The sequence below is a fragment of the Callospermophilus lateralis genome, chromosome 6 (assembly GCF_048772815.1).
Source record: "Callospermophilus lateralis isolate mCalLat2 chromosome 6, mCalLat2.hap1, whole genome shotgun sequence".
NCBI lineage: Eukaryota > Metazoa > Chordata > Mammalia > Rodentia > Sciuridae > Callospermophilus > Callospermophilus lateralis.
Window position 1 is genome coordinate 119,009,202 of NC_135310.1, and position 18,216 is coordinate 119,027,417.

At 48.3% G+C, this 18,216-nt stretch overlaps 1 protein-coding gene across 2 annotated transcripts in view; it reads right to left on the bottom strand.

Annotated features, from left to right (window-relative positions):
- Window positions 1–6,739: 6,739 nt before the first annotated feature.
- Window positions 6,740–18,216, bottom strand: part of Scube3 (signal peptide, CUB domain and EGF like domain containing 3) — a 31,604-nt gene continuing 20,127 nt past the window's right edge. For both annotated transcript variants that reach the window (XM_076860212.1, XM_076860211.1), the window contains exons 7-22: window positions 17,209–17,325; window positions 15,370–15,492; window positions 14,795–14,911; window positions 14,082–14,207; window positions 13,685–13,801; window positions 13,438–13,542; window positions 13,049–13,165; window positions 12,585–12,743; window positions 12,150–12,365; window positions 11,671–11,832; window positions 11,300–11,467; window positions 10,615–10,776; window positions 10,013–10,210; window positions 8,925–9,077; window positions 8,720–8,799; window positions 6,740–6,889 (exon numbers count right to left, since the gene is read on the bottom strand). In XM_076860212.1, the coding sequence (XP_076716327.1) occupies window positions 6,740–6,889; window positions 8,720–8,799; window positions 8,925–9,077; window positions 10,013–10,210; window positions 10,615–10,776; window positions 11,300–11,467; window positions 11,671–11,832; window positions 12,150–12,365; window positions 12,585–12,743; window positions 13,049–13,165; window positions 13,438–13,542; window positions 13,685–13,801; window positions 14,082–14,207; window positions 14,795–14,911; window positions 15,370–15,492; window positions 17,209–17,325 (2,270 nt within the window). The remainder of the gene's footprint in view (window positions 6,890–8,719; window positions 8,800–8,924; window positions 9,078–10,012; window positions 10,211–10,614; window positions 10,777–11,299; window positions 11,468–11,670; window positions 11,833–12,149; window positions 12,366–12,584; window positions 12,744–13,048; window positions 13,166–13,437; window positions 13,543–13,684; window positions 13,802–14,081; window positions 14,208–14,794; window positions 14,912–15,369; window positions 15,493–17,208; window positions 17,326–18,216) is intronic.

Genomic DNA, 18,216 nt, shown 5'->3' on the forward strand with positions numbered 1-18,216 from the left:
AAACACCTGCCATTTGTGTAATTGGCAAAACCAATCTTCATTTCAAATCGGTCAATCAAATTAGACTTACTGTCTGTCAAGAAAACTTCTGAATTTATTCTTTAATTTGAATAAATGTGTTTATAATTATTTTGAATATTATAAAATTACTGGGAAATTATTAACTATTGCTTATTAAATAGGTTGCTCAAAATAGTCAATATTAAATTTATAGAGAGCTAATATTAACAAAAATGGTAAAAACAAAACAGCACTGTTTCTCATTATATCATTTGGAATAATGCCATATAATATACAGCTATATCCATCAGTTTTGAGAAATGAGATATATCCCTTGGGTAAATGGGTGGGTCTGCTTATGTCAAACTCTGATGTTCAACTTTTGGGAGTAATGAATTAATCATGTCTAAAAACCAGAAATAACTGCAAAAATTTTATGAGACTTCATGATCAAACTTTTTCTTATGTGTTTAAAAAAAGATTTGAGAATCTAAGAATTAATGGACTGAGAAGCTAGCAAACAATTTCATTCTTTGCTAGTAGGAGATAGAATATAGTAAACATTTTGTAAGATGAAGCTGGGTGTGGTGATGTATGCCTGTGAGCCCAGAAGCTCAGGAAGCTGAGGCAGGAGGATTGGGAATTCAAAGCCAGCCTCAGAAACTTAGCAAGGCCCTCAGCACCTCAATGAGACACCCTGTCTCAAAATTCAGGGGGCTGGGGTGTGGCTCAGAGGTAGAGCGCTCGCCTAGCATGCATGAGGCACTGGGTTCGATCCTCAGCACCACATAAATATAAAATAAAGAGATTGTGTCCACCTATCACTAAAAAAAGAATTTAAGAATTTAATTGAAAAAATAAATAAATACAAAAAAGGGCTGGGGATATGGCTCAGTGGTTGAATGCCCCAAGGTTCCATCCCCAGTACCCCCCAAAAAAGATGAAATAAGATGAGGCCTGATTGTAATGAGAATATTTTGATAGGAAGGGGAAAATAGCCTCTCCCTCCCAACTCTCCAGTTTTTACACCCTGGACCATGTATTCACTGGAGTCGAGGGGTATGCTTTTGCAGAGTAGAATAAGGACTATGGTGAAAACCTGTGCATGAATATGGTGACTGGCTCTCACGTTGGTTTTAGGAAAGATTTCATATGGAAGTTGAGATTTCACATGAAAATTTATTCCCTAAAAATTTTCCTCAGACTGATTTCCTTGCGCAGATATCACTTGTAAAGTCTTTATATACCCTTGGAAAGAATTCCTGTCTTCATGTACCCCACTTTAAAATCTTATCAGTATAGGCCGACCCATACTCCAATGGTTATACCTTATTCTGGAGCACCAGTGCAAGTGTCCCAGGAAGTAAGAAGGAAGGCCTGGTGTTATTGAAGTAGGTTTATGGAGACATCAAAGAGGATGGCTCCAGGAGGGTACAGTGTGATGATCAGCTTTACAGTGGAAAATGTGATTTTGTCATCTCATACAAAGATTTTGTCACACTAAATCAGACTCATAGAAGGTTAACATTATAAATTAGAATGCCAGTGCATTTATACTCACAGCCACCAAGTGGACTGGATTCTTTCCTATTTTGGAAATCTATGTGGGAATGTAAGTTAGAAAGTTACATGAGTGTGGCTATTATTATCAAGCTATGGTAGTTATACACTCACTGTTTGGCATATAATAGTAGCTCAGCAATTGTGAAATGAACTCCCAGGCTGGCCTCAAACTTGCAGTTTTCCTGCCTCAGCCTCTCGAATAGCTGGGATTACAGGTGTGTGCCACCATACCCAGCTTCAGCAAGTCCTACTTTTAAATGGCTATATAGTGTAAATATTAAATCCAGTAAAATTCCATGTCATGGAGTTGTATATTTGCATTGATTTTATGTATCATTTCTAAGCTAGAAAATAAGATTGTTCATGTATAAAAAATTGGAGATTGCTTTCCCATGCCCTGTAGGAGTAGTGATGATGGAATGGCTAAATAATCTGTATTTCAAAATTCTCTTTGGTGGCCAGAGTGTATTGTTGAACCAGGCACAGTGCCCCACACCTGTAATCCTAGAGACTCAGGAAGCTGAGGCAGGAGGATCACAGATTTAAGGCCAATCTCACACAGCAACTTAGTGAAGCCATCTCAAAGGAAAAAAAAAAAGGACTAGGGATATATAGCATAGTGGTAAAGCACCCTTGGGTTCAATCCTCAGTACCAAAAGCCAACCAACCAAACAAAAATAGACAATAACAAAACCACTGTTGAATGATGTTCTGTGCTAGAGGTGAGCTATCCGAACTAGGAGAGAGTCTGAGTCACTTGTGGCCTGGACAGCTTTTGTGGATTATATTGTGGTGAGAAGGAACAGTAGTCTAAAATTTCCCTCACTCCCTATATTCCCCCTCAGGAGATAACTGGTTTTTGTTTTTGGAATACTGGGGATTGAACCCAGGGATACTCTACTACTGCACTACATCCCCAGGCCCTTTAAAAATTTTTGTTTTTAATTTTGAGACAGGACCTCACTAAGTTACTGAGGCTGGCCTCAAACTTGCAATACTTCTGCCTCAGCCTCTCAAATTGCTAGGATCACAGACATGCACCACCATGGCTGATAGGAGGTAATTCTTGATACTACCTTTAAAGATAGACAGGAGACAAGCCTATTTATATTCTAAAATCAATAGGAATAAGATAAAGACTTACCCAAATTTGGGTAAGTCTGTCAGAAATTACTTTGTCTCCTCAAGCCTTTTTTTTTTTTTTTTCAGTTTTCGGTGGACACAACATCTTTATTTTATTTTATGTGGTGCTGAGGATTGAACCCAGCGCCCCGTGTATGCCAGGCGAGCACGTTACCACTTGAGCTACATCCCCAGCCCTCCTCAAGCCTTTTTCCAGCTCTAGAATAAGCTATTGAGATAGAGGAACAGATGCCAGGCTGAGGAGTTTCATTTAGTATTTTAATAATAATAAAAAAGACAGTACAAAATCCAAACATTTCTTTTTACAACTTCAGATACATATTTTTCCCCAAGTGCAAAATACTCTATGAACTGCATCATTTGCTGTTTATTGTTGATTGTGTAGGAGATGCTTTATCGGCAGCAGTGGAAGGCAGATATAAATACAATATTTTGAGATTTCTTCTGCATTAAAAAAAAGCCTCCCACATGATTATTAATGATTATTCTTTGAAACTTCAGTTCAGTTCACACAGAAGAACAAAGTTCTTAGTTGTTCAAACTGCTACAGTCTGTGTTGTCTAGATAAGCTGATAACAGAACTGGGTTTTATTCCATCTAATCATACAGTTTCTTAAAGGATTCCTAATCCAAATAATGGCCCAAAGACAGGGTATGCTACCTTTGAGACAGGTCAGATTTTAAAATATCCTTGCTGTTGCTTGCTTCCACTTTGCTCTTACTATATGTAAGAAAGAACATTTTATGGTCAGTATACTTTGTTTCCCTAGTTTAAGGCTGTCATATTGAGGTTAAGCAGCAAATATAAATATTTGAATGCTCCATAACGTTTTTTGACGTGTTGAGATACAACCGACCTCCTAATTCTGTCCAGAGTCACCTCAAACATGCAATATGGACAACACAAAAGACCAGGACTATACTGCGAAACTTGCAGCAACAAATCTGAGTCTCTACCACCTCCAACTACCAAACCAAAGCAATCACAGCTCAGTGTCAAGACTTTGGGATTTTTAGGCCCAGGGTGCTCAAGTCCAGATTTTGAGATATTTTCTCTAGATTCTGAGAATTCCCTCAGGCTTCAGGACGGGCCTGGCCTGGTATACCCAGAGGCGGAGAAGTGAAGAGGAGCTGCAGCGCTGCTGAGGATCTAAGTGCTTTTCTGATACACATCACTTGGTGCTTGGAGCTCTCATCAAAATGGCTTCCCTTTGCCAGGCGAAGATCAGGGCAGGCTTGGTACCAAGATGAATGAAGCTTCACAGTTCTGTGGCCCTATAAGCACCCCATCCTGCAGGGAGGCCTTTGGGTCACTTCATAAAGAATTCCTATGTACACCGTCTCCCATGTTCTTCCACTGGTAAAAACCTCTTTAAATGTCTGACCTATAAAGCCCTAGAGAGTCCCTGAGTGTTGACTCCTCTTTAGGTCCACTTAATCCCTAGTTTGATCCCCAGGGCTAGTTCGTTCCTCTCTGGTTTCAGCAGCAGCTTTGCCTGGATTCTTAATTCCCAACTTGGATGACCTAAATTAAATTTAGTGGACAATACCAAATCTTCACCTGATCACCAAGATCTGTCTTGATATCAGTTAAAGAGGCCTAGTGGTCTACACTTTCCATACTGTGGAACTCATTTGCAGGTCTCATAAACCATGAAATAAATGATTGGAAGAAGTGTGTTTATGTGTATGTATGATAGACAGGAAAGGAAGGGATCAAGGAGAAGCCAGATCCTGAAGACATAAATTGGAAAGCACCTTCGCTGTTTGGCTTTCCAACAGAAGCAAAATGGTAGGAAAAGAATCAGAAAGTTATCCTAGCTTCTGGTGGAGAATTAGGATGGTCAAAGTTGATTCAAGTAGTTTTCATGGCACTTCCTGAGAAGTAAACATTCCTACTAAATGACCATTTCCTCTGAGTAGATGTAGCCATTTAACATCTTCACAATAGTCCTCTTAGACCCATCCCTATGGGCTGTGGTGTTGACTACTGATGTCAGGGGATCTAGTTGTGCCACTGGCCATCTACTGCTAAGGCTTGTTTGGCTAGTGAATGTTACTGATGAGGACTGTCAGGCTCCTTTATTTAGTATTGGGTCTCCTGGGGGAACAGTAGCCTGGGACAGTCACCTAGAACTGGACCAGAGGAGTCAATTGGTAGCCTTTAACTGACTAGGACTACAGCTTTGAGGGAACTAGAAAACAACTGAAAGTAATTTTACAGGCCATGATTGGATTAAAGGTGGAGTGTGTGCAGGGTCTGGGTTTGGGCATAGGTTTTATTCTTCATCCTTTTAAAAAACAGTAGTTTGAAACAGGCTTGAAGTCAACTCTAAGAGGGAAATGGCCAGGGTAACTCAGGAGCCTGACTCGGCCCCTTCCCTGGGATTTGTCCTGGTCCTCTTCCATGTACACACCAGGGCAAGACATGAAGACAGGGAAAGGATGGGTTTTCCCGTCTTGGGGTAGAGAATCTCTGACCAATTCCATCAGCCTCTACAATCATGAGGTCCATGCTGAATCCATGGAGAGGTATAAAGACAGCAGAACTAGTTTAAAAAACATGTCCCTCTCCTTCCTGCTTCATCAAGTCCCCCAAATTACTGTCCTACACATCAAATGCCTCTGAGCTACAGCCCTGGGTTAGCCCAGCTGAGGGCTCTAGAGGTCTGGGTGGCCACTGGTAGAACAGACAGATCAGATGCTCCAGGCTCAAGGTTCATGAGATTCAAAACTGATACTCTTCCACTCCAAACATACACTCCTCTCTCATGGGCAGCTATAAATAGGGTTTGCTCTAATAGAGGAAAGAGAAACAAAAACAGAAAACAAAATCCCTCCCTCTAGACAACACAGAAAGACTCAAAATGATTGCACTTATTAGATATGGACAGGGTGGGCAGGAGGCTCGCCAAGTGCACACATTCCTCTTGCTGCCCACAGCCTGAGGCCAGAGGTAGGTGGCTCCAGGCTGGCTGCAGAGTGGGGTCCTCTTTGGTGGAGCCCACAAGCCACCTGGGGCTACAAGGGAAAGACAACGATGGGGCGAGGCCCAGGCTGGCTCGGGTCAACAGCTCAATTTCTTTAAGTACAACACTTAGAAGGAGAGTAAGGCTCCCCCAGGGAGCACTTGGGCAGGCAAGGGTACGGCTGGGCCAGGAAGGACAAGTGAGAAAAGGGACTAATGTTGGAGGCTGGCTTCCAATTGTGCTGTAGTCTAGTCCTTTACATGATACAGATTCTTTTGTTTTCTTTTGGCAATGCTTTAAAACCTGCTTTCTGTCCTGCAGAGCTATAGGCTTTCTCTCAAGAGCCACAGCAGCACATCAAGACTTACTTGGTAATGCCTGCTGCTTCCCTCAGTCAGCCGGTGTCCACCAGCCCAGTGGTGTGGGCCATTTGTAAACGCTTATGGAGTCAACCCCAGTCAGACATGTAGGGGAAGAAAGAGGAGCTGTATAGACAAGAAAGCCAACTGTGTGGGTGGCCAGGGCTCCAACTGTGTGCCTCAGCGACTGGTGCTGGCATTAAGTTGGTAGGTCAAAGGCTTCTTTGGCAGGACTCTGGGCTGTTAAAAGTCATCCTGGGGAACCTAGCCAGGGCACATTTTGGCTCCTGACTAGCAAGGCACAACCTTGTAATGGCAGAAGTCCCTCTTTCCCCTCCCCATTCTCTAGTAGACCCACTTCCTTAGTGGGCTTTTAGCACCCTTCCAAGCTGACCAGGGATGTAAGCTGGTAAAATGGGCAGGGGAGGGGGCAGTACTGTCCCTTCGCCCCTCTGGGGAATACAGCCAGCACTGGATGGCTTTTCCAGTGAGCATGTAGGAAGAGAGAAACCAGTAGTGAGTGAGTGAGTGAGAGAGAGTGAGAGAGAGAACGAAACTAGAAAGAAAGGGAGAGTGCCTGGTCTGAATAGTGATACTTTCCTCCAAAAAGAGAGGAGAGAGTTCTTTGTCTGAGGGTAGGGGCTGCCGGCTCTGAGGGTTAAGGAATCTGGGGGCTAAAAAACCTGGGTCTCTAGATTATAGGCACTATTTGTAGGGCCTCAGGAAGCTGGAAACTTTGGAGCGAAGCAGCTTGATGAAGGATTTTGGCAGCATCTCCTTGTGTTTCTCTGTGTACTTGAAGTAGTTCTGGGGGTGGGCCAGCACCTCAAAGAAGGCTTTGATGAGCTTCTTGTCCTGCAGAGGATGGTAGGTGGCAACATGAGACTCAGTGTCATGGGTGGGGAAGAAGAATAGCCAGCCTCAACTCGGCAGCCCCTCCCACATCTGATACATCTCATATTGAACATCCGGAGGTAAGCTGCGGACTCCCTTCCCCACCATCTGCTGCTTTAGAATCCCCCAACTCGGTCAATGGCAGCTCCAGCCTCAGTCTCCAATCAGTGGAACCATCCTGAAACCTCTCTCTTGCTCACAACTTTGGCAAATCCTGTTGCCTCTACCTTCAAGATATCTAGGGTCTGACCGCTTCTCACCTTCATAACTGGTCTCCTTGCTTTGACCCTCCTACCTTTGACCCTCCATAGACGGTTTTCCCCACACTGACTTTGCAGGTGTTTGGTTGATCCTTTTCCTATTTGAAACACTTCTCTGGGTTGGTTGTTTTTGAGATGAGGGTCCCACTATATTGTTCAGACTGTTCTCAAACTCCTGGGCTCAAGCTCCTAAGAAGCTGGGACTACAGGAGCACACCATTGCACCTGGCCAATTTTTTCTTTTCTCAGTGCTGGGGATCAAACCAAAGTCTTCCTGGATGCTAGGCATTTGCTCTACTGCTGAGCTACACCCTTAGCCCCTCTGGCTTTTATCACTTGTGTAAAAACCAAGTCCCTTCATAGCACATTGGCTACATGTGATCTGTGCCCTGCTCTCCTCCTCTATTCTTCCTCACCACATGGAGCCACATGGCCTTCTTAAACATGCCAAACTGCTTCTTAGCTTGGAATATTCCTCCCTGGTCTTCTAATGGGTATTCCCTTGACCTCATTCAGGAGTCTCTTCTCCTCAGAAGCTTTTCCTGACTGCCCCCACCATCTGTGACATGTGTGGAGCCTGGTAAATGCCAGGCACTGGGCATTGGAACTCAGATGACCTGGCCCCTAGGCTGGTGCTCTTTCTACTACATTCATTGGTTTCTCTAACCACTTTGATCAGAATAGCTGTGCTACTTATGTACATACTTATACTATGGAACACGTTCCATAGTATATCTGATTTGAAATAATGGTTCAGATGCATAAAGAATATTTGAAAAGTATTGCTAAAATTATACTCCTTGAAGTTTTTTCATCATAAGTTTTAGATTTTTCATATTTTATCTCAATGATAATATAAAATTATGTTACTAATAATACAAATTATGTTACTACTAATAAAGAGAACTTTTTTTGCAGTGATAACTTATGAAGCATGATTGTACAACTACACTGTAGTAAGATATTTTCAAATTTAGATCCCCTGACCCAAAATTTCTGGTTTATTCTTCAGTGTTGGAAATATTTCTTTTCCTGTACAGATACATAGGGGCTGGGGATGTGGCTCAGTGTTAGAGCAAAGGCCCTGGGTTCAATCCCTAGCATATGTACAAAAAAGATATCTGTCTATCTATGAATTGATCCTGACAGAGGTGTGCTAACCTGCTGCTTCTCTGTGGGAGTGGGGATGGTAAAGGGAGGAAGGGGCTTCTGTAAGAGCAATTAAGTACAGAAATAATTTTTCCTGTATCCTTGGTGGCAGAGATAGGAGATATTTCTTCTCTTAGCCTTCTCTTTATCTTCCACCTTTCCCCCTAGGTGTAATGGAGTCTGGGTGACAGTGTAGACAGCTTTCCCACAGGGCAGGTTCTTTAACTCTGTGCCTCGGTTTCCTCATTTGCAATGATGAAACCACCTACCTTGTAGAGCTATCGTGTGTATCAATTGCAAATATTCACATTGGCCCTTAGCATGTTGCCTGCGCATTGTCACATGCTCATTATGTTAGTCATCATTGTCAGTTTTCACTTGCCTTTAAGATCTCCTGGTGGTTTTCAGAGGCATAGAGTCGGCCATCCCGCACAATGTCTTCTACCAGCTGCTCGTAGTCTTCTGCAAAGTTGATCAAGGGAGAGGGGCTGAAGGGTGGGAGCTCATTCTCCTTCCCTGGCTCCCTCCCAAGACCCATGAGCCTCTCCTTTCTTGCCTACTTCCCTGGCTCTCCTGCCATCACTCACCATCATAGGTAACATAGGGAATCTGGAAGCCACGGGCACTGTTGGCCTCACTTGTCTTAAAGTTGATCCAAAGCTTCCTGGACCGGGCGGTGAAGGCAATGGGGCGCTCGTAGGTCTGGCAGGTCTCGTAAGTGGTGATGGAGGATGGGGAGGCTGGCAAGGCAAGGAGCAGGTCAGTGGAGCAGCAGGGCAGGCTACCCAAGCCCTGCTGGAATTAGGGCCATGGAGTTGTGGGCAGAATCAGAGGCTCCCACCCCTGAAAACACACACATACACACACACACACATACACACACACACACACACCTGCACACAGCCATAACCCCACTCCCACTGCACCCTGAGTTCATTCCACAATGCCTATTTAAGTCCAGGCACTCACATAGAGTGTGTTTTTGTGTTTTGTTTTGTTTTTAGTAGTATTAAGGTTCAAACTCATGCAAGGCAAGCACTCTACTAATTTGCTACACCCCCAGCCCTAATGTATAAAGTTTGACATTTAAGTGAATGGATGGCAAAAATGCTAGGATTACAAAATGACATAGGTAATAGCATTGGTGTTCTAGCCCCAGTGCTGGCTTTCTTTCTTTCTATCTTTAATTTTTTTGGTATTGGAGATTGAACACAGAGGCACTTTACCACTGAGCTATATTCAATCCCTAGTCCTTTTTATTTTATTTATTTGTGGTGCTAGGGATTGAACCCAGGGCCTCGTGCATGCAAGGCAAGCACTCTACCAACTGAGCTATATCCTCAGCCCTTATTTTTTATTTTGAGATAGGATCTCGCTAAATTGCTTAGGACCTCTCTAATTTACCTAATTTACTCAAACTTGTGATCCTCCTGCATCAGCCTCCCTGGCCTCTGGGACTCCAGGTGTGAACCAGCATGCCCGCTGGCTTTCTTAACTCTACTTTCCACCAAAGCTGCTATTTTCCTTTGTTAGTTCCTCGCCTTAAGGCTTCCCTCACAATTTTGCTCTCATGGGTCTCTAACTTTACTGCCCCACTTCTTCCTGTACCAAACTCGATTTCCCTCCCAGCCGGATTCAGACTTCCCTTCCCTGGCCCAGCTCTGTAGCCACCCACAGTTCTTTCTCATGACGAGGACGTCCCCACACTCGTCCTCAGATGGCAGGAAGATCTCAGGTACCACGATAAGGATCTTGCGCTTGGGTGGGGGGTTGATGTTCCAGATGCACTCCACGCCGGCTGGGTAGTTGCCCGGGTAGTTGGGGGACTCGATATAGCCAGTGAACTCACCTAGCTCCCCACCACACTGTCGGTCTGCAGCCAAGCCCCAGTGGATAGAGCGAAAAAGAGAAGGGATGTCAGTGGGGAACCGGGTTGGGGATACTGAAGAGTACTGAGGTAGAAACAGACCCGGGGCAGCCTCATTCTAGTTCATCATCCACTTCCCATGTTCCGGATCCACCATCCTTCCTGCCCTGCCAGTACCTTCTCACTTCACTTGTCTTTGCCTCCCTATTACCTGTTTCTAGGGAAAGGATGCCACAGGGCTCAGCCTCGCAGGGGGCCTAGAGATCTGGGAGGATTAGAGAGGTGTGGAGAAGGGAACTTTCCTGTCCATCCATCCACAGCTCTGCTTCCTGTTGGTTTACCCTCCTTTCTTCCCCTGCCCATTGGTCCCAGGCCTCTACCCTCTTTCCCACAGCTGGCCTGCCACATACTCTTGCACTGGGTCACACTGGTAGAGCCATCAAAGTCAGTGCTGGTGTTTCCTGGACAGCGGGTGCAGAAGTTCTGACGGAAGTCAGGCTGATAGGAGCCCATGGCACAGCGGATACAACGATGGATGCTGGTGTTGTAGTAGTGCCCTGGGGAGCACTGGACTGCAGGCAAAGGGAAGGGGCAGGAATCAAGATGACAGGCACGAGGGTACTCCGGGTTGTAGGGTGGGCAGGTCCTATTGGTCATGGTGAATCAGGAGATTGAATACTCCAGAGTTCTCCCAGGGTCTTAACCTTTCCAAGTCATACCAGAATTTAAGCCCAAAGGGAAAATAGTTTTACAGAATGGTTAGCTGCAGTACTAATCTTTTTTTTTTTTTTCTTTTTCTTTTCCCAGAGACTGAGCATAGTGCTGAACTGATAGGGAAACTCATCCCAATGAGTGTTGGTGGGGAATCAGCCTCTAGTTCTCCAAAGCAGAGGGGATTTTGTGATCCTCAGACTTGGGCTGGTGGATGCCAGGATGGCTCCTGAGAGGGACAGTGTGGCTGGTCAGGCAGCGGGCCTGTTTCTGTTTGGGGGAAGGTGGCAGGGCAGCATACTCAGGTCTGCTCTGGGGACTTGGAGATAGTTTTTGAGCATTTGGGGTTAGGGCGTCCCCTAGGGGGGTGAGTAGCTTACTCACCCTTAGTGTCACAATCTTGGAAGGAGATGGCCCCCTCATGCTTGGTGGTGAGGCCCCCACCACATGGGAAGCACAGGGTCCGTCCTGCTTCAGGTTGGTAGGTGCCACGTGGGCATGGCTGGCAGGGCTTGAACCCATCCACAGAGTGTTGGCCAGGTGGGCACTGACCTGCAATGAACCAAGGGCCCAATTCTCATGGGGATGGTCCTTAGTCACCCATGGGGACCCAGTCTCGGGGAACAGAGGCACACAAACAGAATGTCAACTAGGAGAGTGACCTGGAGCCTGGGCCTGCCCTTTGGGAAATCCCATGCCCATGGGCATCCCAGTGCCCACCCTAGCCCAATCTGTAATGTTTGTTCCCCTGGCACCTGCACACGTGGTGACGTTGGTGGCTCCAAGAGGCCCGTGGGCATCACTGCCAGGGCAAAGGTCGCAGGAGAGCTGCCCTTCTCTCTCCTGGAAGGTGCCCGCTGGGCATGGCACACACTGCTCCGTCTGGCCGTGGTAATACGTTCCCTGCGGGCAGCTGACTGAGGGAGAGTCGGCCGTGCTAGCCCCCCACCCTCCATTTCCCACCCCCCAGGCCTAGGATTCCCTTTCCCGCTCCCCCAGATTTGAGGAGAATCTCTTTGCTAAGTAATAAACAGAATCCTTAGAGAGCTGGAGAGGTCAAATCCGTGTGCAGGAGAGTTGCTGGCCCTGCCTGGTGTCCTAGATTTTAGCCTGAGACTAGGGAAGGGAGGACAGTGGGCAGGAGGGTCTTAGCTGCCTCATAATTTGAGAAATGTACCTGAGGCTGTAAAGCTGGGCCTGCCCCACTCCCGTGCTCCCCAGCAAGTTCCCTTACCACACTTGGTCCCAGCACGATGCTGCCCAGGCCTGCAGACCTCCACCAGCTCTGCTCGCTCCCCCGATACCGGGCCTGGCTTGTGGGCTAGTTCATAGTCGAGGCCCGCTAGGCGCAGCAGGAAGCGGTCCTGGTTGATGGACTTTCTGAGCATCTTCAGGGATCCTTTCAATCGCCTTTCCATCCGCTGTCGAAGGCAAGGCAGCCCGCAGCCAGCTGGCGGTGGATGGTGCGAGTTGGAGAGCAAGAGAGAATGGCATAAGCAGAAGGGCAGGGGAGAACAGACTGGAGGTCAGAGGGCAAGGTTTGGGGACTAGTTCTGGACTTGTCATTACACTGGTTCTGCCCCTAATATAGGCTGGTCCCTTCCTTTGGCTGGTGAGACCTGTGGTTTCCCCACCTCTGCCCTGCCCATAACAGTGTTCCCAGTCCCACCTGTAGTTTCTTCAGCTCTGACCTCTGCTTCCAGTTCTAGGGTGAGCCGGGTGACCTCCTTGCCTGGAGGGGTCCGGGCCCGCCGACCCTTGCCCTTCCGAGAGGAGTCACACTTGAGGTGAATGAAGGTGACCTGGCAGTCAGAGCAGGGGGCACCACCTGGGGAAGAAGTCTTGTCAACTCCAGAGGTGCCCTCTGGGGACAGGGAAAATTCTCCCTCCCAGTTCTCACCAGACAGATGGTACCAGTAATTACGACTCTTAGTCTAGGATACTAGTTAGTTGGTGGAGGGGAATAGCCTGGGACTTCCTTAGGTCTTATGCCTACAATTGTTTTTTCCCCTGCTCTGTCCAGAGTTCAGGGTACTGGTGGTTTTCTGGAAGAAATCTCACTAAGCAGAGGAGAGGAGGGGTGGGGAGAGTGGTGGCTAGAAAGCCCATTGAGGTGAGGTCCCCAGTCCAGACCTGGCCCCAGGATTCTGCCAGGCTCCTCCATTTTGCCTTTGTTTCGCAGGTGCAAACGGCATTTGGCATCTTTGATCTTGAAGGAGGCCCGCTGCTTAACCGACAGCACTGCAGCCTCTAGAGGGATGGCAGAAGCTCAGCACAGCATAGGGGTCCCCTGGGGTGAGGGCTGCTGTGGAGGGCGTTACAAAGCTGGGCACCAAACAGGGGACTTGTCTAGAGTAGGATTGTGAAAGCAATATGGGGATCAGTTGTTAGGGGCAGAAGGAGTGAGGCAGCAGGGCTAGAGAATGACAAAGCCAAGAAGGAGACTCAGGAGAAAGCAATGAAGAGAAATAAAGGGTTGACACAGGAGGGGAGAGGAATAGGGCTTCTGGGCTGGTGCTCACCATGACAGTGGTTGGAGTTGGTGCTGTTCCCAGGGTGGCCAGCTCGGGCTGGTGCAGCCTTAGGACTGGGGGTGCCACAGCTCACCGTGAAGCCATTCTCGGACTCTGAGAGAAGGGGCTCATCACCACTCTGATCTTCCCCCAAGCCCCCTCTGGTTGGAAGAATCCCAGAGGAGCAGAAGAGCTGCTGGGAGGCCAACCTTTTCTCTCCCCACCTCCAGCCCTCCAGTACCTCCCTCCCATATACCTGGCAAAAACCGGGCCCGGGAGGGACAGGTCAGGGCACAGGTGTCCTTCTTGCCAGACCGGTTGCAGCTGAGCATGGCTTTTGAGGCCCCAGAACTGCCCTGACACTTCACTGGCTCTAGGAAGGGGAGAGAGGCCTGAGGAGACAGGTGCATTCTTCTCCCACCCTCTCCCTTAACTGTCTGATGTGGAAGAAGGGAATCAGCTACGTGCAGAACGCTGCTGTGTCGGTGGAGATTGATGAAGGCAGTATTTACCAGAAATTAATGTCTAACTCAGAGGGTTACATTCTCCACCCTCTTCCCCTTCATGCCTTCCCAGCCAGGTGCTCTGTTAAAGACCTCAACTCTTCCCCGAAACTGCAGTGCCAACTCCAGCCAGAAGAGGGCGCTGCGCACCTGTGCAATCCTTGCCATTCCAGTGCAGTCGGCCCTGGCCTGCTGGACAGGTACACTGGTAACTGCCAGGAGTGTTGATGCAGCCAAATCGGCAGCCTCCCCGGTTGATGCTACATTCATCCACATCTGCAGGAAGAGTAGGAAGGCAGACAAATAAGGTGGAGGAGGAGTAGGAGCTAGGGTGTGGGCAGTGAGTGAGGGCTTTGGAGAGGGCCTGGGGGTTCCTTGAGTTACGCAAGATGAGTAAGTTCTAGAGAGTGACTGTACAATATTATGCCTATCATGAACAATACTGTTTAGTAGACATTTAAAATAAAAAGAATGTTTTAAGAGTTGTCTGGCCTGAGGAAAGCTCAATCCTCCTCCCCTATCTCTGTCCCTAAAGGAACCATAAAGAAGGGGCGAAGCTGACCAGCTTTTTAAAGGCTTCCACTCCTACCTACCAGTGAGGCTGTTGTTTTGAAGCTGAGGGTGGAGGTCCAGGAACGGTGATGGAAATGGGAGGGAGGATGCTATTCTCTGATGCCCCCCCTCCCCGCTAACCTTCAGAAGTTGTCTTAATTTCTCCCATTTCATCACAGTGGATGCAGACATGGCACATGCACCCAGGTGCCCATAAGCCACAAGCCAGTGCAGAGCCTCAGTCACTTAATTGGAGGGTGAAAAGGCAAGAAAGGAAAGGGTGGCACTGGGATGCAAGCTTGCTGGCTTACCTCCACAGTGGGTGACACCATATAGCAGGTAGCCACGGTGACAGAGACACTGGAAGCTTCCTGGTGTATTGACACACATGTGGTCACAGGTTCGATCAAAGGAGCATTCGTCTATATCTGGAAAAGCAAGGATATAATCTACTGAATCTGTCTTGGGGCACATGACACTGGCTCAGGTACAGGACCCAAGTGAGGGACCTTGGGTCTCCCCCTTGAGTTGAAAGAGTCTACTCATGGCCTGGCCATAGAGCAGTGACTGAGTGCTGCTGACCCATCCTCTCGGATGTCCCTTCTACTTGGTGACCTTGGAATCTAGAACTCTTAAGTCTGGTGCCCATGGATCAGGGCCCATGAGTGGTTATGCAGGTCATACTCAACCAAGGACATGAATTGGGGTGAAATCTATCCCTCACTCCTCACCAACTGTGCATTCCACTAAGAAGCTGGTCCACCAAAAAGGCGGGGGTACGATTTGCCAATTTGTAGCATGATACAGAGAATCTGCAATGTCTGTTGATCTTCTCCCACCCTAAGAACCTCTCCTGTGGTTTTCACCTTGGCCCAAGTCTGCTCACCCTGGCAGTTCCTCTCATTGATGAGAAGCTTATAGCCCTTCTTGCAGCTGCATTCGAAGCTGCCTACTGTGTTGCGGCAGATGTGGTCACAGCCCCCATTGTTCAAACGACACTCGTCTATGTCTGGGGAAGCAAGGCAAAATAGAACAAATGACAATGTTGAAGGCTGGGGTTGTAGCTTAGTGGTACAGCACCTGCCTAGCATGCATGAGGCACTAGGTTTGATCCTTGGCATCACATAAATAATTTTTTTAAGACTATGTTGAAGGCTGGGAACAACGAGACAAGATTCCTTCCTCACAGACAAGGAAAATCAAGGAGGTCCCTAGGCCTGCCCCTTTTGACTTGGATCACCTCCTGTGTCCTCCTTATTCAGGGAATCTGAGGCTCTTAGTAACATCCTCTCTTCTGGGACTGAGTCTGGTATCCAGAATCAGGCAATCAAGGAACTGCCTGGAGCAGGTGGGCATTTGACCAACAGACTAACCCATGCCCCTGATGATGTTCCCAAGAAGGCTGGTGGATAGGGTTATCCCATTCCTGTCCTCTAGCCCTGTCACAAGGGCACCGTCAAGAGCACTGAGTGGGACCAAGGAGAGGTGCAGAGTCAAAAAGGACTCACTAGAAAGGAACAGCCTTTGGGGAGGAGGAGCTGGGAAAGAGGCCAGGCGGGGAGGACTCCAGGAGAGCCAGTAAGGCTGGTAGTTGATGGGGGAGGGCGGGGGCCAGGCAGGGGGCTGGACTGAGAGAGGTCTGGAGAGGCTCAGGCCTGAGGCAGCTTTCAGCACTAGAGAGGGAAAGGGGGGTGGGTGAGCAGCTTCCTTCCTGAGGTCAAGTTCCCCAAGCTGGTGGCAGACAGGACCCAGGCTACCCACCCCTCCTTGCGGGGGAGGGGGCAGGGAGGGCAGCCTTCCACTTCACTCTCGGCATACCTGTCAACAGTCCTTCCCAGCAGGAAACCTCTCAACTCTGGCTGGCTGACCTGCTGCCCCAGCCCACCCCCCTCCTCTCACAGCTGTTGGGCCAAAAGACACAAAGAAGGATCCCAGTACTCCTTCCAGTGTGACTCCGTGTGACTAGGGGACACAGACCTGATGAATGATTATTTTCAATATGGCTGCCTTCCCTTTTTCTCCTCCAGCTCCTATATCCTTCCCCAGGCCTGGCTAATTAAAAGAAGGGGAAGCAGAATGAACATTGTAGGAAATCATACTGTAATGACAGCTACATAAAGTGCTTGCCATATTCCAAGCTCCATTTGTATAAAATAACTCATTTAATCCTCAAAACACATCTATGAGGAGAGTATATGGGGAAACTGAGGCACAGTACCATGAAGTGACCTGCCCAGGACCACAGCACTTGGAGGGGCAGAGCAAGGATCCCATCACAGTAGCCAGGCATCCATGCGCCTAGCTGCTGACCTCTTCTCCCTTGGCCAGTATAGCCTTTCTAAGGGCCCAGATCATCTCCCTGGAGCCCCCTGAGAAGGTCTGAGGATGTGGGTTAAAATTATGAATATACCTGTGATCTCATGCACAGGTCTCAAATGTCCTTCCAGCCCAGGGACAAATGTGAACAGCTGGGACCCACAGGCTGGGGATGGGAGCAGGCAATAATGGGGGCAGAGGCGGAGGGTACTGAGGAACTGGCTGTACTTTTATGCCCCTTGAGCTGAGGTGGGAAATGTGGACAGGACACAACCTTTAGCCTTGTCCTGGGTTCCTTATAAGAAGGATATTGAGGAGGAGGGGCGGGTATGTCCCATAATAGCTTCTCTGGCACCAACCTCAGCCCCTTACCAAAGGTTTCCATGCCTCGTCCTCTCTCAGCCCTTACCTTTGCAGGTCTTCCTATCTGGCTGCAGCATGAAGCCCACAGGACAGCTGCAGTGGACACCAGTCGCAGCATCGTGGCACTTACTGTCGCAGCCCCCGTTGTTGACAGCACAGGTCTCTGTTTAGGAAGGAGGTGGGGGTGGTAATGGGATTATTGGCCTAGAGTCCCAAACTCAGGATAGTGGAGAGCTCAGAGGCCAGAGGGTAAGCCTTGGCTGCCCCACAACCCTGTGCTTTAGCAGGAGCACCCGGTGGAGGCTCCAGCCCCCTTCCTCCCATCACTCCCAACCCCCAGCCCCTCAAGTGCAGCCAAGCAGTCCACTTCCCTGCCCCCTACTTGATTGAAACAAGGTGGACAGCAGTGAGGCAGGTACAAGCCAGAGCTGTCAGGCAGGAATGTGCTGAGGGGTGGAGGAGGGGGGCAGGAGGGATGGGAGCTAAGCAGGGGGTGGTTCTGGCCACCAGGGAACAGAAGGGATGGACAGGAATCTCCTTCTCTTCCCACTGAACCATCTCTTAGTGGTGGGGCGGGGGTCATGGTGGACAATCTTACTATAGCTGGACTGCGAAGAGTGAGTGTGAGATTCCTAAGACAGTTGAGGGGTGCCCATCAATTCACCTCCTCTTGCTCCCCACCCAGCTGTCTTAAGAAAAAGACCCAGTTTCAGGACAGCCCAGCTTCCAAGGAGACAGCACATACTGGGCCATTTGCCTTCACCTCCTCCCAAGCCCTCCTTTTAGCTCCAGATGGACATCACTGGCTATTCTGTGGTGGTTTTACTTTCCTAATGGGGAAATAATGTGCAGGAGAGGATAGGGGACAAAAGGAGAAAAAGACTTCAGAGAAGAAAGGATGTGAAAAGGGAGGTGAAAGAATAAGAAAACCTCAGAGCTGGACAAAACCCCACCCCTATTCCACTAAGTGTCTTGCATTGCTCGCTCCTGGCTGGTGAGCTTTCCCTTTGCTGAGAGGCTGTGGGAGTGTGGATGGGACACTCTTCTTTTTTTT